The 26292-nt window shown below is 36.6% G+C and overlaps 1 protein-coding gene across 2 annotated transcripts in view; it reads right to left on the minus strand.

The window, feature by feature from the left end:
• Nucleotides 1–3778: 3778 nt before the first annotated feature.
• PRKCE (protein kinase C epsilon) overlaps nt 3779–26292 on the minus strand; it is a 295014-nt gene continuing 272500 nt past the window's right edge. Inside the window, exons 14-15 of one of the 2 annotated variants that reach the window (XM_005009801.6) lie at nt 23898–24044; nt 3779–7062 (exon numbers count right to left, since the gene is read on the minus strand). In XM_005009801.6, the coding sequence (XP_005009858.3) occupies nt 6916–7062; nt 23898–24044 (294 nt within the window). In that variant the 3' untranslated portion in view covers nt 3779–6915. Of the gene's footprint in view, nt 7063–16381; nt 16412–23897; nt 24045–26292 lie in introns of those variants that run through there. The other variant, XM_038177630.2, reaches the window with a different exon arrangement.

The raw sequence follows: 26292 nt of genomic DNA on the forward strand, positions 1-26292 counted from the left end.
ACATCTGTATACAAACCTGAAATTCTTTAAAGCTATTCCAAATTTTGGACAGAGTCTTGTGTAACCATTTCACAATATTTACAGTGGTAGCTTGCATTCCACCTCAGGCTGCTGCTCTTATCTCCTGCTTCCACAGCAATGATGAGGTAAAAGGAAAGATGGAGTGGAAACTATTTTGGCACATGTATATGTTTTTCTAACATGCTAAGAAAACCTTTATCTTTCTCCCCTTCATTGTAACTAACATGCCAAAAGAAGGGATATTAAAGAACACAGTAAGAGCCTGTGTTGACAGGAGGGTAGTAGAGCATGTCCTATATCTTGATTTTGGAAAAATATTTGTTGCATACAACATTCTAATAATCAGGCTAAGAAAAGACAGTCTACACAAACCTATATGTGGTACAAAAGCAGTAAGAAAAACATATTGAGAAGGTAGCGATCAAAGGTTCCCTGCTAAAATGGAAGCCTGCACTGAGCAGGGCTTTGCACTGGTTAAATTCCTGTTTAACCTATTTTCATTATGCCCTGGTACAGAACCTATTTTCATTATGACTGCAGAATCTAATAGAGAGGATGCATATTAGATTTACAACTGACACTAATCTGGGAAGGACTGTGAAATAATTGAGAACAAACTTGCATAAAAAAAAATAACATAAAAACGTAACAGAAACCAAAACAGAACACAGTAGTCATTATAACAATCTATTTGCATCTACATACTGAATATTACATGTAATTCTACTCCCCCTATCTACAGAAGGGATAGAGTAGAACTAGAAAAGGTTAAGAAAAAGACAGTGTAGGTGACCAAAGCTATGGGATGTGCCTGTATGAAGCCTTTTTAAATGCTGTGTCTTAAAGGCAATGATTCACATTTTGTCCACCACAATTTGTGACATTCCTTTCAAGAAGACTTTTCAATCTGTAACAGAACTGACTGAGGAAAGATGTATCAGTGATCTATAAAATTCTGAGCATCATGAAGAATGTGCATAGCAAATTCAATTCAATAAGATTACTTATTCTCTTTCAAATAAACACCCAGGCAGAATAAAATGGAATTACGGCTGGGTCAGAATAAACAAAAGGAGAAATCTTTTAACACAATTACTACTTGAGCTGTGGAACTCTTTCCCACAGAATCTTTTGCATGCCAGAAGTTCTTATCGGTCAAAAACTAATTAATCAAAAGAAAGGTAATTCAGAGATATTAAATATGACGGACACCGCCATCTGTTTCATGGAAGCCATGAATTAAAAAACTGCTGCAGGCAGAATGCCACCTCACACTTTCTTGTTCTTAGATGTTTCCACAGGTACTTCCTTTTGTTTGTACTTGGAGATTCGATTTGTAATTCGTGCACATTACTGCTTAAGCTACTGACCATTGCCAAGAACAGGGTATCTGACTTGAGCGATGTTTGGTGTGACCCAGTGTGGTTGCTTGTACCTTCTTTTGACTCTATGAATGCCTTATTTATGTCACTCAGGGAGGTTTTGCCCTCAAGTTCTAAAAGAGGTCCTCTCTCAGGTAAATCATTCTCATTTTCTCCTCGTGCCCAGGATGAGGCACGTTCACCCAACATTTACTTCTTCAAGAACTCTGCATACCTTGAAACTGCCATTTGGTAGGCCAGGGCTTGTTGATGCTTCCCTTCCTTTGCTAGGTGGAATTTCTAGAGGAAGCCTGTCCTGCATATACTCTGTCTCCTCCAACTTTGTCTGGGGATTTGGGTCTACAATATCGACATTTGCAGAAGATGACAAGCTTGCCCCAAAATAAAATTGTCAATCAACCAATTTTTAATGTGTTTGTCAGATTAGGGCTATGACTTACAGTGGGCATTAGAAGTACTGTGTATTGTCCTGTACCAGTGGACAATTTAATATTATGACTGCATCGTGGTCACTACTTAGGAGGAATTATGGCTGTGTGCTATAAATATTATAATGAATTAGCACCATGAAAGGATTTCTCCTGCCTTTTGCCATGTTTTGAGCAAGAACCCAGTGGATGAATTAAAAATGTAGGATCTACCTGCATAAGATTATTGTGCTGACTCAATATAAACAAAAATAAGGACACACATAACAGCAATGTCTTCATGAAATACAAACAGGCTGCTATTAAATTCCATCTGCTGTTGTATCAGGCAATTTGGGGACCCAAGCACCTGATTCCATGCATTTCCTCCATAAATATGTTGTTGGGTCTGCACTAAGGAACAACAGGGACCAAAGTGCTTCCTGTCAGTGTTGGCCGCACACGCTTGCAGCAACACGCTACAGACACATGTTCTAATTCAAAAACTGTTCTGCTCAAACAGTACATGCAGGTGAAAACTCACACTGCATTTTGGGATCTTGTGTCTGGATACCTCAACCTATTACATACTTAATTTCCCAACTGGATAATTAATTTCTGTTTTTGATCATTTTGTCTAGGTGCTTGTCATATTGATTTAGTCATGTACCTGACCAGACTATTAGGAGGCAAAGAACAATTTTCAATGTAAAGTGATCTAACATCCTCTGTGTGGCGTATGTGGAAGGCACAGAAGGAGACGGGTACATAATCTCTCCTTGAACTTTTAGTACCACATTTATAACATGTATGGTCAACCAGGCTGAGACTCATTTCTATTCAAAGGACTGCTCTCTTTCCATATCTTACAGTCTGTAAGCAAGGATAAAATCTCTTCTTAGTATCTCAGTCACTTATGTTCTGGAAACCGCTGGGACATTAGTTACAGCATGAAGAGAAAACATGACACGGACTGATGTATTTGGAGACCAATGATGCCTATTGTTCACAACATGATGTTTAATTTCATTGGATGTTTTTAACTTTGCTAAACATACGCAGAAAATCAAGATATTACATAGTTTTTTAAATGGCAAAATCTGTATGGAAAAGCTTTTGCTAATGCTGTCAACACACAGAATTTGTAATATGCTGTAAGTACCAAACACATTCAGTGACAGTGAAGATTCAGCATGAAGGAAACAAACAGAGGATTACACAGAAGATTGCAGAAGATGCAATAAATAAAACAAAATCCTTCCAAGACTTTTTTTTTTTTTTTCCCAAGCTCTCCAGTACATCTACTACCTTTGTGTCTATAACTGGAATTGCTGCCAGAGTATGCTGATAGTTGATCTTGTGAAGCAGAAGTTAAGAATTTTAGACCATGAAAACTGAAAGAATTTATATTTAAAATCAAGACATGATGAAATATTGAAACATTCACGATAATGTGACATTTACAGATTAAGTTAAATAAATCATTTAATAAGGTCTGTGATTAATTAAATCTCTAATTAAATTAATTAGAGTAATGGATACTATTAATCCATCCATTCAGTCCAACTGAAGAATAAAGCAGTCTCATGTGTTTGCACAAAGTGCCTTACTGAAGTGAGTTTTAACAAGCTAAGCAGAATGCTAGGATCAGTCAGAATTCTTGAACTTTGCAATGATTATTCAGTCGAAAAAAAAAAAAAAAGTCTGAAAATTCACCTGCTTGGAATTTTTGAGGCAAATGTAATATTGCTCACATAAATTGTGTTTGCTCATTGTTACCTGTGTTTCTTTTGGAGCTTTTAATACTTCACAGATGAGATTCCTGTTAGCAAGTCCTTCATTTGCCAAACTTTCACTTCTAAAAGATAAGCTCATGGAACTTTGTATATGTTAACAGGAAAAATATAAATCCTTCATCGTTGCTTCTTCCTCATTAGGAAATACTCATGAAGACTTTTGGGAAAAAAGTAAGATTTAACATCATTGTATTTATTAGGTTCCGAAACAATACACATTCACATCCTTTTGAATACAGTACATTTGGCACAGTAATAATGTTTACGATGAAATAACACTAATGAATGGCAAGAGATTCAAATTACATCCATAAGAAAAAAAAAATCTGTACAAATAAATCCTCACAATAAAAAAAAACTACCCTCCCCCCACCCCAACTGAATACATTTTATATTTAGCCAGAACTTTTCTGCACATAATTTAAAAAGAGGTAATTTGTAAGCCTTTTTTGGAGATAATTATTTTTCACCCTATGGAGAAAAATGTTTTTCATTTTTTTTTAATAAAGTCTATTTGGGAGGAAAAACAAGAAGCAATGGATTCTTTATAATCATTATTATTATTAATAATCTTTTTGGCATTTTGCACTCATTTTACAAAGAAGGAACAGGAAAGATTTTACAGAATAGGCAGAAATGTAAATGTCCATTTTTAAGAATTATCTTTAAAAAATGTTCAAGGTAACAGACAAACCTTCTGATGTAAACCCAATGCAGAGGATCTAACTATTTATATTGAAGAAATATCTGCCCATGCAAAAGTTTTGATCTCCTTGACTTTTCTCTTAGCATCCTACCAAACAATGCAGGTGCCGAGGCCTCTTGAAATACAAACATCTGCTAATTATCTTTCTGTTAAAAATGGGAATATAGCTTACTTACAAAAGCCTTATGGGATGCTTTTATTCCTTCAAAATAAATGCTCATAGTTTTAGGTAAAGGCCTCTTGTTGTACAAACAGTAGTGCACTATCCAATAACTTGCCTTCCTAGCCATCTACTCACCTATGGAAAGGAATGCTTTAGCATTGTGATCAGTTCTTGCCTGGATGTCAAAAGCTAATTGTGATGAGAAATAAACAGAGCCAGTAGTGAGACACGAATTGATGGGCAGTTCTACAATATATTTCTAAAAGAGAAAGAAATTTAAACATTGAGATGATGCAATCATTAAGATGTTTCTGTGCTGGTACTCAGCTCCAGAAGCTAGTCTTTTCCCAGTACAAAAGATTACTGAAGATAAATTAAATTAAACTAAAGGCTTGATCCATTATTACACCTGTAGGCCAGACAACACATTAATTGATATATCATAATATTTAATATTTTGAAATCATCATAAGAATATATATAATAATTACACCTGAGTTTTAAAAACAAAACAAAATGGAACTGAATGTTGTCATCAGTAACAGGCTATGAGCAGCCAGACGTAAAACTGACACAAACTAACTCATCTGCTTGAGACCAAGATTATCTCTTAAAGCCAATGATTCACACTTTGTCCACCACAATTTGTAACATTCCTTCTCTTTCTTAGCTCTATCATATCATAATAGAGTTGAAGAGAACTATACAGGAGATTTAGTATAGCTTAATATATGTCTACATCTTTTTATAACAAAAACCTCATCTCTCTGACAGTAACTTGAACCAATACACATACAAGAGTATTGCACATGGACATTATTATAATTATTCTTTCATAGACTAACATTTTAATAGTATGCCTGAACATGCAGCAGTTGATACCTCTATATTCAATGAATTCCACAGGCCTTGCAGCAAACACTATATACAAAATCTCACCTGTACAAAAGGCAAAAAAGCTTCTTTAGTGCCACTTTGCCAATCACAAGTATATATATTTTGTGCAGCTGGAAATCCATGTGCAACAATTAAAATGGATTCCAATGACCGCTCACTCAGTCCAGTAAAATATATAATAAAATGACCTCAGCGATACATGTACACAAAAAAAAAAAAAAAAAAAAGAAAAACAACCCCCGAAAAAAACAAACCAAACAAAAGAAACAAAACAAAACCAAAACCACAGGGTACTCCTGGAAATATAAGTACATAACACTGTTAGCATATCTACAGGAGGTAACTTCACATTAGTAATATTGTCCACATGAGTTACCATTTCAATTAATACACAAAAAAATTCAATTTACAACTTTCAATATTGTCAGTTTGTGAATGTTTGATCTTCAGTTTTTCAACACACTTCCACATAATGCACGTATAGCCTTATTTTGTGTCTTCTAAAAGCAGATTTCTTTTAGATTTTAAACATAGAAACAACAAACACAGTAGTATTATGGTTTTGTAAAAGTGTGCAAAAGTAACACACTGCTGACAAAATAAATATAAATAAGAAATTATTCATCAACTTAGCTACAATGGAAAAGGCAAATTTATAATGTTTATAATTAATTTTTAATGTAAAATTAATTGTAAACATTTGCAAGCTTGCCATCACATTAATGGTTCATTTAAATGGATATTCAATTTAGTAACATGGATAGTATACCCAATTGCCTGAAAAACTGTAAAATGCCTATAAATAGCTGTGATAAAGTACTATAGGCTTTTTATTCCTTAGCCCTTTAATATCCATCTAAATAGTAACTATTTCTTGCTTTAAATAAATTTTCAGTTATCTTCATGACTCTTCTTATTCCTAAATGTTTTCCCTAAATTTTGCGAGGAACTTCATCAAAAGCCTTAATTGATGTGCTGCTTCTTCTGGACAGCTTTATTTCATGTTTGTACCTCACTGCATTAAGACATTCATAATTGAGGGCTACACCTCCAAGAAGGCAGACTTCTTTGCATTCTGAAGAGCAATATATTACTTATTTGTTCCACATTTGAGTACAGATCTCACCGTAACCACTGGTACAGAAGAAACAGTTTCAACTTCTTAGCTTAAATGCACACGACAATTACATGACATGGTCTGTTAAATCACTTTTAATCGCCGAGCTCCATTTTCTATGCAAAAGATGCGATTCTGTCCTCTGGGGAAATCTTAGGAATAAAAGAAAAGTTGAAAATGTACGGCAGTGTGTTACATCTACAATTTCTGATACAAAATTGTTTTGCATTGCTTTGTGAGAGAGAAATTAAGAGTGCTTTCATGTCAGAAGATTAAAGGAAAAAAAAAAACAATAAATATATACTTAAATCAGGGATATGGGCTCAGGGAAAGAGAAGTAGTTCTTGATCTACTGAGTCTCAGTAATTTGACGATCTCTTCAGAATCACTTCTTGCAGCATCATTCATCTGTCAGCCTAACGTTGTCTATGGCAGTAGCTCTTCTCCAAAATATGAGAACCCTTTAAATTCTTCTTGATTGATTTGTTTTATAATTGTCTCGTCCACTAGCGTTAATACTGGTTCTTCTCGTGTAAAGTCTTGATCAAAGTTATTTACATCCCTTTTGGTTTTCTAAGAAGAAAAATACAAATAATGTGAATGGTAAAATAGCATAATAAAATAACAGGTCCTGCTTCCCCCATCCCCAAAAGGTTGAATTTTCTGGAATGATTGAAATAAAAGAGGAGCTACTTCGCACACAGAATAACAGACATATGAGAAAAGCTACAGGAGCAAATACTATAAATGAGTTCAGGAGAGGCCACAGAAGCAGTACTATAAATGAGTTCCTAGAGACTCGCTGGTCTCTGACAGGCGAAGGAACAGCAGTATGATGATAAAGCAGGAAGCTGAGATCAGGACTAACTTAAAAAAGTCTTTGGCATAGTAGGTGGTATGGCAGTTTCATCTTAGGTTTGAACATAACAATTTCTCATTTGAGAGGCACAGAGTGAATTTGATTTCCCCACAATATACCCTACTGTTTCAACTCTAAGCTAACTGTTTCCTTGCATCTGTCTACACCTGCCTTTAAAATTAGATCACACCAGATCCCAGTCCAAAATCCTCGAACTCAACACTGGCAACTCAGATTTCTTAATGCAGCCCAATGTCATTCAGAGCAAAATGGCAAAGTGTGAAAGTCTGGCTCCAGAGAAATCCATCTTGGAGCTCTCCTTCATTTCAATGGCACCAGGACTTCCCCACTGAAGACTAAAGCACTAAAGTCTTTCAGTGAAGTTGGCCTAACAAGGTGCAATTGTACATGTTCTGGTTGCGATAAAATGTATTAAGCAGAGACAGGATTGAGAGGGCCAGCTCATTTTCCTTAGGGCGCTCACGACAGTGACTACCCATAACCACTTAGGTGTAAAGAACAGCAGGACACAGGGGAAAATATTCCTCAAGGCCATTCTCCTGACACACGCACTGTTTGTGCTTTTCATGTTAGTAGTGTATTTCAGACACGTACAGGTTCAGGGAATTGGAACAAACATTTTCCTTTCTCCTTTTTTGTCTTTTTTTCCCTGAAACTTAATGGAGGCATTCTGGCACTCTAAAAAAAAAGTCTTTATATCCATCCTGTACATTTGGGGTAATGATGATACCAGAAATACAATAGCTATTTGGCTTGCAAAGTTAAATGATAAACTCATGAAGTGGTACATCATAAACACGTACATTGATGAATTCTAAATGGATTACAGGCCTTCTTTCAATGCAGATAATTTTTCCTATATAATATGTGTATATATATATCACTGTGTTTTCTTCATCAGCTCCACTAAGGCATTAAAAATGTAGCAACTATCACATATGCTGTTTGTAAGAACTTTACAGATACAGAAAATAAAAGGTCTATAGAAATGCAAGAGACTCTGTCAGTTGTAAACCAAGTATTTTTTAAGTACAGGCAACCAAAAATATACATTCTCTATCTACAGAATTCCACAAAAAGGAAAGGAATATGGAGTTAACAAACTATATATAACCATATATGTATATGGTTATATAACCACATGGTTATATATGTTTACATTGTTTAGATTTGTAATTGCTTTGTACAGAAAGACTGCACGTGAAGTGAATGTGACCCATACATTCTGAACTGCATAAAGAGTAAGGAACACAGCTCAGAGCTTTGGCTTTTTTTTTTCTAGTCATTTTGGCAAATACTGTAAAATAAGAATGAAATTCCACAGGAATTTTGAAATACATTACATTTTAACTATGTCTACATTCTTCCTTTTCCCCATGTCCTACCATAGTATTTTCACACATAAAATAAATTTGCTACAAGAATGGTCACTAAAGCAGAAAGAAGTGAACATTTGTAGAAAGCAGAATTCAAAATCAGAACTATAGCTATGTTCAGGAGAAACTTACCTATACTGACACATGCTTATACCACTAGCTATCCAGGGCAAATAAGCTCTACACTAGCTGAGAACAAATGCATGACAAATCGTTTTCAGTTTTTCATACTGGACATATTTGGAAAAGTGTTTGCTTTCTGAATCTAAAAGAATAAGATGGTAAACTTTTCAGACCCTGTAATAGTGACTTTTTTTCCAGAAAACCATTGCTGAGCTTTGCAAAGGTGTTAGGTTAAAAGAGTGCAGATGAATACTTCTGAAAAAAACTAAATCCCATTGATTACAAATAATTGCACTTCCAATAGAACTGTGAATCCCAAACACTTCTGAAACAACAAAGAAAGGTATTCACTTAGATTTAAAAGCCTAGCATTTCTTCAAGTCTGCCTTCAAGAAAAAGATAAAAGTTTTAACTTTCTTAGACTTGGAAGAAATCCCCTGTCTTTTTGGAAGCATAGATATAAACCACCCAGTTTATTAACAGGCCAAGTATGGAGCAATCTGAGATTGCAAGGATATGCTAGCAAGCCTCTAACAAACCAATTGATCAAGTGAGATTAAATAAACCACAGGGCACAAAAGCGAGTGGATTAAGCCATAAAAGTCAAAAGGTAGAGGTCATAACAAGTGCCTCTTTTCAACAGAAAGATTTATTTGAGAAATCCTCCTTAGCAACTTAGTCAGTTTCTTCCTGAAGCTATGGCTATTTTGCAAAGCAGCATCTCGTAAGATGGAACAGGTCTGGCCACATTTCTGCTACTATTGCTATTTTAATATACTTGCACTGTGAATACTCTGTAGGTCAACAGCATGACCAAAATATAGTTGTAGCATGAAGGCTCAGCATGAAGGTATGAAGGGCTGTGGCTATCTCCTAGCAGAGAAACTGAGAAAAGAAAGATGATCTGCAAGGTAAGGAGAGTAATACAAGGAAAACAGACTGTGGTTATTATCCAACTTCGAATATTAAAAACAAAAAATCATGAAGTGGAAAAATCTGTAGACTGGCTGGCAAATGCATCACTAACAAAGCAGTAAGTAAATGGGTAGGGTTCTGTTTATTTAGCCTAAAGCTCCTGAGACTTTGGGGCACATTATTTTCATGTTTTCAAACAGTTTTCCAGATTTTTCAATTTCAGAAGACAGAAGAAACTGTGGTTACTAGGAAAAAAAGACACCCCTTTCCCTCCCCCTCCAGGCTTTCCACTCAAACACACAAAAACACTTGATTTGGCTGCACCTTGTGTTCAGCATGTGTCATCGTTAAACAAGGGCAGGGGTGCTGCAACTGCCCAGCTGCTTTCAACGGTGGGTGCCAAATCCCATGCTGCACTAAAACTGCCTAACTGCAGGTATCATGTAGGCAATCACTCTATTTGACAAAGGACAGCAGCAGCACCATGGCACTTCTAATGACTACAAATGATATAACTCCAATTTCATACCCCATATGAAAGATGGCTTATCCATCAGCACTATGTCTCTGACGGTGGGAAGGAATAGTGACTCACTAACTCTTGTGCAGTAAATGTGCCAGCTAGTTGATCACTTATTATTATTTTTTTTTCCTCTAGCAGCATGAACGCTTCACAGGTCTCCCATCTGAGCACTGACCTAGTGCGTGACCTGCTTATCCTGGTAGATATGATGAGCCTGCTTCACATGGGTGATACTATCTGTTCAGATCAAACACTTCTGCCACAGGAATAGGACATCTTGAACTAATAAATATTAACATGGCCTCATCATATTAACATAATCTCATCAAAGATGACATTTTGAAATAAAAGTCATGTTTTATTTTATTCTCAGATTACAATTTCTGTTCAAAGAGCCAAAGGTACTGGAACTTTTAAGAGACTCTTTTCATAAAACACCATTTAATCAGCTTTCACAGTTGGCCAGTACAGATTTGGACAAAGAATGTAATTTTATGAGCAAAAATGCCTTTTTTTTTTCCTTAAATCTCTTCATGTAATTATTAAAAGATTAAAAGGAACTTCATATGCTATTAATAAGCACACATCAAACAATGGTTTTCTGAACTTGGTTAGTGTTCTCTGCCATTTCAACCAAAAGTTAATTTTCTACCTGCAGCCACAGACTAAAGTTAAAAACAAACAAACAAACAAAAAAACCAACAGCAACAACTCCAAAACATGCTTAAAAAGTCAAGGATTACCACCCTTGTCTGTTAATGACTACTAAAAGATACTATATGAATTGCAACAGAGAAGAAAGATATCCAAGTTCATGTTCTCATCACCAAAAACACATTAAGAAGGTTGGAACTTGGCATTAATTTCATTATACTTCTGAAGCAAACATGAATGAGAAGAGCCACTGGAATTGAAAAACTCCTTGCAAGAAGGCACTTGGCAGAAGGTGGTCCGAATCAGGGAATTTGGCAAAGCTCGGGCACCTCCTCAGTTGTGTTGTGAGGCCAAGAGGCTCAGTGGACTCTGATGCCTAACAAGGATTAAATTAATTCTACAGCTTGAAGACATGAAGAAGCACCTGTCCCTACTTCATTATTTCTTTTTGTTTCATTTTCAGAAAATCACTGAAACCCTTTCTGTTCTCTTCAAAGCTCAATGACTCCCCTAAACTGGGCAGGAATTGTCTAGCAGGTTCAAAGGTTATTCAGACCAGATGAAAGAAAGATTGAGGTGGGGACTAGAAAATAATACTGCCACAAAACTCTTATTTTTGTAGGAAAATCAGACTAGAATATACTCAAACAGCATCACTTGAATTTATAACTGTAGAAATCCCCTTTAAAGCAATTATTAGGTTTCTGTTCAGTTTACTAGAACGAGGAGCTAATCCAGAAGAGATAGTTATTACTGGCTGGGTGAGGCCAGGAATAGTCATTATAATAACAAACTAATGTGTTATTAGAAAAAAAAATGTTATATTTTTCAGTAAGTGGACCTTTTGACACAAAACATGTTATAAGGTCATGATTTTCAGTCTGAAATACTGTCAGCACTGTACTGCAGATCCAGATTGGACCATCTATATCACTGAATGAAACATTTTAACTTTACTCCACTGCCATTTTCTATCAACAGCAGCACTTGACCTTTTGTCATATATTTTCAAGCTCACAGTGAAATGCTGGAGTTTGTCATTCTTCTGGGGAACTTCACTGAAGAGCCCTTCCAGTGCTGCACATGGTGATATCAGCAGCACATCAAACACACCACAGGCATGTTAAATCTGGGCAGGAAGTTGCTGCAGCTTTCGGTGTGCAGCTGCAGGGACATGGGACAGCAATGCAGCAGGAACAGGATATGCAGCAAGAGTTGCAGGGCTTAGATGATATCCTTTAATTTTACCCAGAATTTTGCTTCAATAAGAAATAAATGGTTCCCAGGTTTGAACCAGTAACATCAAGAAGACATACTTAGATTGGGAATGATCAGAGTTTGACAATTTTGTATTTACCTTGTTCCTGACAAGATTTTCAGATTATTTTGTTCATGACAAATGGAAACTAAAGACATCAAATAAGCTGGTTTGAAGCACAAGGTTATGTGGCTAACCTCACATATCACCATCCTCTCATTCACCTCTCTCTCTATTGTGATAAGAAAAACCGCAACAGAGGCGGAGATCACGTTGCACCAATGAGTGGATCTCTCTTCACAAAGGTGCAGTAGTATCTAATGAGTTGAGAACAACTGTAATGAGCACTCACTTTCACACATAACTCACTGTGTGCATATAGAAATTCAGTAATGAATACTGTGAAAGAAACAGGCTGAGAAGCGAAACACTTCAGGCTTGTCTTTCTGTTTATCACATTGATACCTCTTCACAGTGTTTGCATGCACAGAGAGGCTGTATCAGTATTATAAGCATTTCCTAGAATATCTTATTCCAGAATATACGAAATATAAGTTATCAGAATACAAGTTCATATATTTTTCAGTATATTAATTGCTTTTATCACCTGAGGAAGAGTTACAATGGACCAAACATAAACTGCAGTACATCAGCTACAGGCTATGATGATAACAAGGGGTTTTGAATCCATGTAGTTTTTACAAGTATAAAAACATTCATTACTTCCAAGTGAAGGGTGAAATTTTGCACTCCTGGATTATTTATTCTTTCATTAGATGTGAAGGACAACAAATTAAGAGAAAGAAATTTATTTAAAATGATATTCAATAAAGATTTTAATAGATAATGAAACTGTATTTTGAAAAGCATGGCAACCTATGCAGGCTGTAATCAAATCTGTTATGAAAGTATACAGAAATTTAATAAACACCAACCTCATTCACAGAACTATGATTTTTAAAAGGAATCTGTGTTAGTTTACTGGATCACAAACACCTTTGTGCTGAAACTATATGTATTTTTCCTAGGAATGTAAAATGGGTTATGTAGGAAGGAAGAACAACCTAATTTAATGATTATGTGGCCAGGCTTACTATTTTGCTTTTGCAAAGCCATTCTCCTATTCTACACCCCCACAACACAACAGCAAAACAAACAGCAAAGCAAACAAAATCAAAGCTCTGCAGGTTAGCTGACAATCAGCCTGTGCTCACAGTCTGAGCAATGAACCCAAAAGAAGGTGCTGTAAAACCATTGCTCCCTATGGCTATACTTGGGTTCTTACACAGATGAGCACACAGCACTAAATATATATGTAACCTGTTCTGCTCATAGCCTGATCGCTAAAGCACAAAACTTGCCTCTGTGCAAAACACCAATGGAGGCACAATTCACAGGAGCTGCACAGGAGGCCAGCACTACATTTTTCTGCCCATGGTTAGTCCTTTACCACCAAGATGCATCTTGTTCATTTTACCAGAGCTTGTTTCCATAGGACTTAATCTTGACATAACTACCACACAGAAGATATGCTTTGGTAAAATATATGTCTTTTTTAGAGTGAAGAAAGTTGCAGGGGAGGACCGTTAACTTTTGGATTTCTATGCTATATTTTTTCTTTATGGTAAGGTTTTTAAAGGGTTCAGCTACACAGGAAATTATTTTCTTTGTTGGATTAGGAAGGAATAGGAGAAGAGAAAGAAATGGAACTGTATTCAAATGCACTTCATCTGCACAATACAATTCCTATTGTAAATTTTACGATCCAATCTGCAGAGCAGGTTTTATATGGGTGCCTCTCTAATTCACATTTTATTGGCAAGCTTCCACTGGTATCCCTCAGCTGTTCTAAGGTCATGATCACTGAATGTCACCTCCCCTCTTACATCATGGCACATATCCAAGATAGTCCATTTTTAGTTGTGTGCTCCTGAAATTGTATTTTAACCATCGTTATTACAGTAGTCAGGCAGGTGCATCTGCCACATGCTAAAACACCTGCAGATCAAGCAACAAGATCTCCACTTAAGCATTTGGTAAATATCTAGACTGAGCGTTGCCCCTGTGCTGCATAATGTAAGCGTATGACTCCTGGAGCATGCTGTTGGGAGGATCAGTACAAGGTCTGTGTTGCAGACAAGTAACAAGATCCCTTATAACAACACAACAGTATAACAACAGGAAAGCAGCAGTTATTGAAGTGCTAGGACTCCTTACCATTTCAAAATGCCTTCCATCCTGCTTTTTATGATAAGCTGCTTCAGTCCTGCATCTGCATATGCCAATGCAATTATGTTTTGCACTACAATTCTGAGCTGTGAGCATGTACATCAACAAATTTTTACTGCCCGTTTCAGATGAACAGCCCACTAAGCTACCTTTGTTAACTTTATGCTTGCATTAGCTAACACAAAAGGTTCTGCACAAGAAATAAACCCAAAGCTAAAGCTCTTCATATACTCCATGTTTGTCAGACTTCAGTTGTGAATGGGACGAGTCACGGACTGTCAGTCTTAGACAAGTCTACAATTTTTTTTCTTATAAATTCCTCTCCGCAGTCTGATGAAGAGCCAGATTGCACTGCTTCTTAAATTACCTCGTGTTTTACCATTAGCTTTCAAGGACAACAGAAATAGGCCCAACCCAGAAATATTGTTTACTATTATATTAATATAAAAACAAAATGCTTCTGTTTGAATGCTTAAGAATGTAAAGAATGTACTGTAAGTAGCTAAGATAATGCAATTTCACTTAATGCTTATTTTCTGAAAATAGCAATGAAGACTAGAGCAGCCAAAAAGTGAAACAGAATCTGTCTTATTCTGGGGAAGACCAAAAGGAAAGCAGAAACACTCTGGCTGCTTTCAGTCCATCCCAATGGGCAACACTTGAAAATGTATATTTAACAGATGGTTAAATTCACTTAATTATTCAGTATGAAAGGGTTTTAGTGTTATAAGACAAGGACTCAGCAAACTGAAACAAATACTGCTGGATCCCTAGTACAGAATCAAAAGAAACATAATAAAAAGTTGTTTAACTTATAAATATTTGGGAACCTGCAGTAGCTTTCAAACTGCTGTTATTCTACTGTTATGGCAATCACTGCTAAAAACAGCAGCTGCAGGCACTGATGTTGAAGAGAATAAGAAACAAAAAATAAGACGAACCAGATGAGCAAATTCTGGAAAAAGAGAACCTTGTTAATCTGAGCAAATAATGCTGAAATCCCTTAAAAATACTAGCTCACTTACTCTTGATGTCTTTAGCTTGTGATACAAGTTGGACATAAGCTCCTCAAAAGGTATATACGTACATCCTGAGAGTATTTAGTAGTTGTGCAAAGATTCAAACTATTCAAAGTGCTTTGGAAACCAAGGTCTTTGCTTTGTTGAGGAAAGAGGCAGAAGTGGGCCAGACTTGTCTGCCCTGCCCTTCCCAGCTGCCCTGCTAGGCCCACTGCTACAAGCTCCACTGCCAGCAGTTGTGGTACTACTGCTTGTGTTTGCCTACTGCCAGCTAAACTGGGATGATGAACTTCATCACCCGTCAACAGCCAATGCTTCTCTGTCAGTAGCAAAGTGGCTAACACTTGAACCAGTAGGAGGAAATTGGTACTTTTAGGAATCAGCTTGCGTTAAATGTTCTAATACCCTGTTGCAGGGACAGTGTGCAAAAAAAGTGTTGGACTCCAACAGTTATGGCTGTTTGTTGTGAAAAGGCTAAGTGCTGGCAACCAACATCCATTCTCCTTCATTTTTTCTAAAGAATTTTTGTTAGCAGTTCTGAAAAATATAAAATCTTCCCTATTTCTAACTGTTTTATGTACACCAGTGTTAATCGCCAGTGTCACTCTCAGAAGAAAGCCCACTGTTTTCCTGTGCCTGAGACACCTGCAGGGAAGTGGGGAATACATAATGTGCAATGTTTAACAATGGTATGATCATCTGAGGTCTCAGGATCCCTTCCCGGTGTTTTGTCTAAGCGGTAACACTTCATGCAGAAGCATGCAGTATAGCCCCTTGCGTGCCCGTCTGCTAAATGCTCATTGCCATGCACTGATGACCATATGGAAATATATTATGGAACTGAAGGGACACCTCAAGGTTATTAGGCCTAAAAATTGACCTACCTTGACATTTTCCCCATATTGAAGGCCTTACCTTAAAGAGGGACATTCACACTGAAGCAAACTTGAAAAGAGAGAACATTTATACAAAAAGAAATTTACTTGGCCTGTAATTTCCTGTGTTCCGTTTGGTGCTACTGAATGATACTGCATTTTACAGGGCTTCTTCCCCACAGTGTAAAGGCAAAGTCATAATTCTGCACTTATGACAATACAACCCACTGCCACCAAAAACAGAGGCGTGCCAAAAAAAACCCCACAAAAACAGTAACATGACTTCCCAAACAGCAGGTTAAAAATCCCTTGCTAAAAAATAAAAATATCTTTGCCTGTTAGCAGTCATGTATGAAAACAGATCTGAAAACATGGGAAGATTTATAAGAGTCATGTTTCAGCCTAACGTATTTGGAAGTTTTCTCCAGAAACGTGGTCCCTCTTTAAGGATTCCAGCCATATCTCATACTCAGCAGACAGCTGCTGCAGCACTTCATACACCTGTCTCATTGAGCACATTTTTGGGAGCCATTCGGTGAGGCACCTACCTACTTAGGCAGGTGTGGCTTCTGCCTGTTTGCCTGTGCAAGTAGGCCAGCTGGTTTGTATTTGCTATTTGTTACCCAATTTTCAAGCACTGTGGGCATCTGGCTAGTCAAAAGTCATCAACAGAGGGCTGTTTAAATTTTGCCAGTTTTTCACTCATTTAGGGGAGAGGGAAAATTACCAGTGCTCACTGACTCCAGTTGTACCACAATCATTGGCTGACCCTAGAATTTGGTTTAGGGGGATGATTTTCAAACCTTTGCTGCAGCGCAGAATTGAAAGAGGACACATTGCTGGCATCCTTAAGTCAAGACTTAACAAGGGAGTTTAGATTCACAAGGAAACTGCATACAGACAATGTGGCTCAGGTAGTGATAACTAAGGGGGGAGGGATTTCAATAACAGATTATGATTATCTTAGGGTTACAGGAGATAAGAGACATGCAGATTAGTGTAGGAAATTTGAGACTGAAGATCAAGATGCAATCTGCTAACACTGAGGTCTAGTATAGCATAGAACACTCTTCCAAGGGAAGTGCCACACATTCAGTCAATTTAAATCCTGGCTGATCAGGAGCATTTGGATTTTAACACTTCTCAGTCATATTTCTTCACTGTCACCTTACTTTGCATTAAGCATGCTGAGATACTATTACCAGAGAGTGGAAACTGAGGCATGAAAGGGTTAGGTGATGAATCCTGGGCCATGCCATGAGTTTCTAGAAAAGCTGTTAGCAGAACTTATATATCTTGTACTTCTCAGATCTCTGGTTTTAGTTGCTAAACCAATCTTCTACCCCTAAGAAGTCAGAACTGAAGAAATTATGTACAAATATTCAGAAAACATTCTCAGGGACATAATGACAGGAATGGAAGAGTCTGCAAAATGAAGAGAGTTGGATTAGATGAACTAAATGAGCCCATTTGGCGGCAGCTGACTTCATACTGCAATATAAAATTCTGCAATAGACCATCTTGGCCATTTTCTCTTTAATGCTCTTGAAGCGAGATTTTAAAATGTAAAACCAAGAAGTTGTGAATACACAGAGAAAATTAAAATAATGTGTTGTTCTGTGAAAGCTGTGTGTTCCCAGTGAATCATCGTAATGTAATTATTTTGTTAACTTTATCTTCATACAGCCACACTAAGAATGGATTGCCACAGGCACTGATAAAACCATTAGAGATGAAACTTTGGCTTAATTGCTAAAAAGAAATCCATATGGCAAACATCTGTTTTACCAGCCTTTGTATTCTCTTCTGGTTCAAAGTTCTTCAGCTTTTTCATCTCAAGGATGGCTTAGTCAACGTCTCAAATTTTCCCAACTCTGACATTTACAACAGGATAGACAAAAAGGACAAGTCTTATTGCTTGCATGCATGTATTTCAAGGGTTGGCAGAGAAAACAGCTTGTAAGGACAGGAGTGGGCAGGTGCTGAGACTGTCATTGCAGCCCAGTGTCTAACAGCTTCCCACAGACTCATGGTTCCTCACAGCACACTGAGCCATTGTGACCAACAGTGTAAAAAATGTGATTTTATTGTGCTGGTCTCATTCTAAACAAACAAACAAACAAAAAAACAAAAACACAAGAAGAAATTGAGGCTCACATGAAGCCAAATGAGTGACAAATTTGCGACAGTGGCATTCCTGTATCTGTGGCACGTGGGACTGGGATATTAGTATCAGCCTGTAGGCACCTCTGCAAACTCCTTTGTGAGCTTCTCTGGCTGATGTTAGTAGCATGTCAACAAGCTGGAAGTCCAGCACAATAAAACAGAATTTCTTGCAGGGGATCTAAAATTGTATGGAGAGGACTAAGGAAAAAACAAAATATGTCAAAATACACTTCTGCTTCACTGTTTCAAATACAAGTTTTTTGCACTGAGTAACAACATGGGACAATACAAATTTTATAAACACATTCAAGGTGAAGCAGTAATCTATTCCACTCATTGTTTTTAATGTATGATTTATTATTTGCTTTGGGATAGCCTGAATCATCCCAGCATGTTGCTACACAAGAGCTACCACTCTTACCACAATATCAGTGACTCTGGTAAGAAATTAATCAAAGACACCCTTGTTTTCATTAGTAATATCGCAAATGTGCTTTGAAAAGGGAGATAAACCAATTTAACCAAGCCAGGAGCAAAGCCATGGAAACAAAGGGGGACAGAGAGAAGAGAATCACTGAATACTATTAAGGCCTTTGTGGTTCTTGGGCAACAAATTATGTTGGAAACCATAGACTGGTGTTATAGCTAGTGATTTGGGAAATTTTGTTCTCTGAATTAAAATAATTCCAGGGAAATTTATGTCCCCAGAATATCTCAACATAGGAATAAAGTGCCATAAAGAGAGTTCTATCTCATAAAAATTACTTTGGAGAACAGATATCTTTTTGTATTAAAACTATACTTATTTCTTCCGTATGTAACTACAAATCCATGTCTGCATTAAAAGCAGCAGGTAAGAATATTATTATTAAGAACATTTCCAGACAGTCTGTAGAAAATTAAGAATTAGGTTTTACAAACAGTGGAAAACATCTGCAAGAGATACCGTCAAAGTCACTGGAGCTCAGATGTAATAAATACCCTCTTCATATCTGTTCAGTTGTCTGCTTGATTTCTAACATACATGCCCCAGAGCTGTTACTTTTTCTATAGTAGCTTAACCTTTATAATAGCTCCACATGGGAGAAATCCTCAATATAATAAACTACAATATATATATATAAACAAACTAATTTTACCATTGTAAAATCTCATAGTTCTGGATTTACAAAAGGAACAGGTGGTACATAATAGGCATCATAGTACATTGCATTTTCACCTCTTCATGTTCTCTTTTCCAAGTCAGCATGGTGAAGCAGCAGCCAAGGATCCTTCACAGCCAATTTTGGGGCCACCAAATCTTTTTCCATTGTCTCTACTACCTAGGACAACCTGGTGTTTCACTTCTGTCACTGCTTAGCAATCTAACCCTAAGCCATTTCTTTGAGTGCCCTGTCCTGGGCTCTCTTGCAAGCCTTCAGAAAACACAATCAGATTTTCAAGGACCTTTTGGACTTCAGTAATTTTAATTCCAAGGCTGAAGACAGGAAAGAAATTGCAGCTTCCAGAACATCATTAGAATCACCGTATTATTCCCAAACTAGAAGGGTAACAATGGTATATTTCTGTTATAGTGAGGAATGTATTTGTATACATCGGTGACATGAATCTAATTTAAAAATAACCCTCAAAAGTCTAAGAAATAGCCATGCAGTATTTCTTCCAAATCCCATTGAAAAATTGAAAGTTCAGGCTGACAAAGCTGAAGACACATACCTGAACTATGGAGAAGCACAGGTTTACAGTAACATTTAATATATCTCCTCAGAACACCTATTGTAGCAGAGCAAGGATAAAAAGTAGAAGAGAAAGACTGTTGTGCTAACCATGGAACCCATGCAATTTTGGAATCAGTAGAGTAGCGAGGCAGAACTGAAGCAATGTTTGTTTCCACCCTGGCATCTTCATGACCTCCCTTGGCAGATTATTCCATTGCCTGATGGGACCTCAGTGTTTCATCATTTTCCCTAATGGCTTTAATTGTTTACTTTCAGGGTTTTACATTGTCCAGAGCCCATTTGAATAGACCTTATGTTTTCATTTTTTTTAAGTGTATATGACACAGTAATTATAAATTTTCCCCCCTTAGTCATCCTAACTGTTGGTCAGAAAATAGATGAAAACCTGTGTAAACATATGCATTCTTGCATGAGTAAATTTTTGTATGTGCATGCAAATCCTAGTTTGAATGCACAAATGACTATATATGCATTGTGTGCTTTCTTTCCTACATGTATATACACTCATGCAAGAAATGTCTATTTTCTGACTCATCTGACCTCTCTTCTCATAGCTATTTCCACAGACCTGGGCTCTCCTGAATATATGATTAAATATATTTTTGTATCCTCATTTAACATTATAAATCACTTTTAGATAATCAACAGCCCTTTATCAATATTGAAAGATGTTTAAACTTTCAAAACATTCCAAACACGGCAATACGGCAATACTTGTTTATTCCACAGTTAATCCGTAGCTATGGAACTGTTGCAATTGGTAATCCAAATCAATGAATCTCATTGCTACTCCAAACTGAATTTAGAGAGGAACCATTTATGTAGATTTTAAAGTAGAATTTATTTAATTAGCTTTAAAGTTTTTTTTTTTTCTTTTTTTTTTTTTTGGGGGTGGTGGTGTATTATTTTTTCAAAGTGTGTGCAATATCTTCTAGATTGCCAAATATCCAAAATCATCTTTTCAGCACTTACAGAGACATTCAACTTTACTTCTTTAGAATCCTTTACAATTTCTGAAGTTGCATAATTAATATTTGTGTGACCTTTCTGTCCAGACTAGACATATATCACACCTTAATTTCCTTCTATGAATCATGAAATGTTACGAGGACTAGCAAAAACTTTGGTATGATCTTCCTCAAAGATTTCTATTCAACAAAAAAATGCAAACTGTTGCAAAATTTATAGAGCTGATACAAAACCAGCTGATGAATCATAAACATAACATAACTATATAAAGTATAACCTTTTGAAGTGTAGGAAAGTTATTAGTAAAATTGATAGGACCAGGCCACCAGGGTTATAGATTTCATTGAGACAAAAGACTGAGAACATGAAAATAATAGGGACGCCTGTAACACAGACTACATGCTATCCGAATTTACCTCCGCAATAATGGGTTAAGTAAAAAGCAAGCATACAGAACTACTAGACCGCAGAAATCAAATCTGGTAGAATATATAAAGTTGACATATACAATATGGAAATAGATAGTATAAAAATCCAACATTATAGAAGCAGCCTGAAGAAAAATGAAAAAAGCTGTAAATAAAGATGTATAAAATCATCACAAAAATTATTAAAGAGCAAACAGCTGTTAGTAAAATTTTACAATGGACTACTCTGAAATAATCTGAAATCACTACTAAAACTGAAATACCCAACTAATTTACCATTAAAAAAAAAAAAGAGAGAGAGAAAATGAACATAATAGCAGGTATGAATAAAATAGGAATGGCTTTACAATATAACAGTAGTGAAATTACCAGAAAGAGATAAAAGCTGCACTGAGAAAGTAGAAGACAAAGAATAAAAATGTCTGACATATTAAATCCCTCCTGACTTTTAAGAATCACCACAAGAATACCTATGAAAATAATAAGGGCCTTATAAAAATACCTCTTGTTAAAGTGAATGTACATCTCTGATCATCAAAGGAAAACAGGCACTGAAGATGTGAAGAATCTGAGACTTACTAGATGTAGTTTCATTAAGTGAAATCTAATTTGAAGTTGTACATTCTGGCTGATACCTGTATTACCAAAACACTGACAAATACTGAGCAAAGCAACAAAAAATATTATGAGATGAAAGGCCAAATTCTAACGAAAACAGGAAAAGAGCTAAACACATGCAACTCAGCTAAACAATGAATAAGGTTGTCTGGAGCTCTCTGAGGAACTTGAACGAACAGCAGTAGTTGGAGTATTAAACAAGCTTCAAATAGATACTAGCGGGGTTAATGTTGGGTTTACACTTCCTGCAGCATTGCAGAGATTTGTAAATCAGGTCAGGCACAAGGTGCAATCCAGCCACACCTCCAGAGCAGAGCTGGGCAGCAGGGTAGGCTGGTCGGCATGCCCAGCTGGCTGGACCCTTTCCAGGAGAGAAGCTGGCTCAGGCTGCCCTGGGCCTGTAGCTCCTGCAGTATGAGGTTTCTGTTCTCCAAGAAATATACTAAACAAAATATTCCCATGATAACACTGTATCTTACTGCTTAAAATTACTCCTAGAAAGATATTTGTTAGGGCTAACTTTCACATCCAGTTGTCTATTCTTTTGGGTTCTTCCTTCATAGCTACAGAGAGACACTTCTCCAAGAGTAGACAGAGAAATTACTTCAGGCTCCTTTTCCAGATGTTCCCTGCACAGGCAACCCCACTACCTACACATGGAACTTAGGGAAATGTATCTTGCCGAACTTAAAGTAAATTCATTAAATCTAGCAGCCTAATTCTGCAATGACAGAGGGGGCTTTTTTGTCTATAACTTTAAGTTAGTATTCAGTGTTGAGAACAAAGTTTTGTTTGGCTTTTTAATAAATAAATAAATAAATAAATAAAACATTACCTTCGCTATCTAAAGAAAGAAAGAAATGAGTATCATAACCATATTTACAGGCAAATCAAACATTATTATTAGGAATGTGCAAAGTCAAGGGATGCAAAGCAATCTCAAAGGATTTGTAATAAAATTATTCTCTGGCACTGTTAAAGTACAAAATTTACTGCACATATTCTCATCTGAAGAGCTGACATTTGGTGAACTCTAAGTGCACCGTTTTTGAGTATTTTCATCCAGATGAAGAAAAGATTAAGAAAAGTATTTTTGTAGCATCTACATGTGGGACCACTATTTGTGTATTTCTGTCAGTTTAAAATACAAATACTTGATTATTACTTAGCAAAATGTAAATAAATCAACTTCTCTGATCATGATGTATATTTATTTCCCCCAGGAGACTGTTTTTTCAAGCTTCTTCAGTTAAAAATAATATTAATCAGTAATCTTTTCCTTTGCCTCTCACTACAAACTCGATGGACCACCAGCAATGAAGGATTTGCACAGAAAGTATATACCTAATCAAAGTCTTTTCTGATCAAGGTGCCTTTGGGAGCACAGGAAAATAAATAAAACAGGGCCTTGAACTTTCTCATGATTTATGTGATTGAATATGAGCATCTTCCTGTGCACTGAATCTATTCTTGACACTTACCTTCACAGCAGAATTGACAAGGCAATCTTTTCCACTTGGTTTTTATGCTACTTAAACCCCCAAATGTTGCATCAACGTATTTCAAGCCTCAGAAAAGCAAGAACTAGAATTGTCAAACCAAGTTTTCTCTAAATGTTATGCAAACTGCTACTTACAATCCGAGGTTTGAAGGGTGGCTTGATTTTCCTTTGTTCTAGAAGAACCCAGTCAATTTCCTTGAAAAACGGATGCTGCTTAATCGCGTCTTCCCCGTTTTGTGATGCCACACAGCCAAGTCGCTTGTTTGGATTTTTTGTCATGAACTACAGGGTGGGGGAGGGAGAGGAGGAAGAAGTTAAAGCATGAATGACAATGGCTGGAAACCATTTACAGTTTAATTAGACATTAGAATTCCTAACTTCTACTTTTTAGAGACAGCCCCCTTTCAGAAGGTTATTTTTCCTGTAGGAGAAACAAGGAGGCCTCTCCAAATTTCAGAGGTTCCAGCCAAATCAGAAGATTTGGGGACTGAAGTGCAAGTTTCCTGCAGGAAGCTCTTTAAACTAATTTCTGAGACCTCCTAATTCCACCTGGCGAGAAGTGCTATAGGCAGAGATTCTCTTTCAGTATTTTTGCTTCCAGCTTTGGCCAAAAATACTAAAGGAAAGAGAAAATATTAAAACCTCCAGAGATGATTTATAATAAATGTTTAGGATAACACTTATCTTACCTTGTTTGCACTACCTTACCTATTAATTTTGGGGTCAGGGGCTACATATTATTCTTGTTGGGTTTTATTTTCTTTAGATATGTAGGTTGTGTATAGATACACTCAATTCATACATGAAAGTACATGAAAGGCCCACCATTCCTCATGCATTTCTAGGATTTTAATCTCATATGAATGAGAACAGCATCTTCAGCTATGCGAATTACCAGAGTTCTGCCCATACATTTCAATAAATACATGGAGTGATCAGTAATAGCAGAAAGTTTCCCTTGCGAAGCGCTCTGACATTACTTGCACCTTAATCTTTAGTAGAGGATAGTCAGTAACAGCAACTGGAACTAACTGATCTCATGTGGAAATTTCTGAACTTCTCACTTTTAAACTCTTACTATTCCTTTCAGCAAAACTTGTGTAAGACATTGCCACCATCAAATAATGGCAACTGTTTTTTGTTTTTTTTTTTTCTGATTCTTCTCTATTATTTCTTCTTTCTTTTATTAGCAATTGCTCTACTCATATCCTAGTGCACATGGACACAATTCTTGCAATTCAAGTAGAAATGAATGCTATTCTTATACACATGCATACTCACACTACAGAATTACATCAGGCTTTCCTATGACTTCATAATCAGCCATTAGTATAATTTCTTTTTAAAATTATAGCCTACAAATGAAACAAAACGTGATGAATGTTTAGTGAGTTTTTAACCTAGGTACTACATTATTCTACACATCTGTAGAAAGAAAATAATTTAGCAAAAAAAAAATAAATCACTAACACACCCTTGCTTTAATGCTGCAGTTATTACATAAGTAGTTACTGGAGCCCTTAAAATGGTTTTAGATAGCTAGACCAACTATCCAGAGGAGAATACCACTGCTATAATTTTAAAGATATAATTTAGATTAGTGAGATGATTCTTTCTGTAGTTCCTGATATATGCACGCCACTCAGATGACGACCCTTCGGTCTTCTGTTCAACTGTTCTGCAAGCTTTTTTTGCAAGTGGACAAGTCATATCTAAATTACAGGCCATACTTTCTATGGGCAGGAGAAACAAAGGTTTTGAAAGGATTACTACGCTTTGGTGAGGTCTCTTGGAAAACCACAAAACGCATTCCTACATTCCTCGGCTTTATTTCACCTCCAGGAGCCTCTGGTGACTGGCAGAGAGCAGGCCAGGAACCAGCAGCCACACACTTTGCAGAAGCGGAACATGGCAACTACAGGATATGCTTTTTGTACCACATAATCCAGGTAGCAAAGAAGTAAAACCTGATCCTAGTATCCTCCATGTTCTATCTTTTTTTTTAAGCTGTAGGCAGGGAAAAATCAGAATGTGTCCTTTTTGAGAAGCCTGGGACATGAAAATATTACTAGATAATACAGTTTAGTACTGTACTTCATGAACTTGAAAGTTGATGATGAGGTAGAACAAATTTTAAGAACACTTAAAAAAATTAGCATATGCAAATATGATACAGTAATCTCAGAATTCTGAAGTGGACATTTAATTCCATAAATTCTATCCCCTATGATAAATATTGCTCTTTTTCACCTTATTTCTATTTCTGAAGCATAAGCTGACATTTACTTCCTGTTTATCAACAGCATCAACAACGATGCTACTGTCAGTGCACAGACAGCTGTTAACTGTACTGTGTTGACGAGACAGTTGCCAATGGGGCTTATTATACTTATTATAACACTTATGGCCACAGCCACAAGTGCTGCCTATACTAAGACAGGAGCCTCCTTTTACAAAAAGTGAGGCCTTTGAAGATTAGGACTCCGACCAACTTAAATGACAACAGGACAAAAGGTTGCTGAGAGAACCA

This window comes from Anas platyrhynchos, chromosome 3 (genome assembly GCF_047663525.1).
Source record: "Anas platyrhynchos isolate ZD024472 breed Pekin duck chromosome 3, IASCAAS_PekinDuck_T2T, whole genome shotgun sequence".
NCBI lineage: Eukaryota > Metazoa > Chordata > Aves > Anseriformes > Anatidae > Anas > Anas platyrhynchos.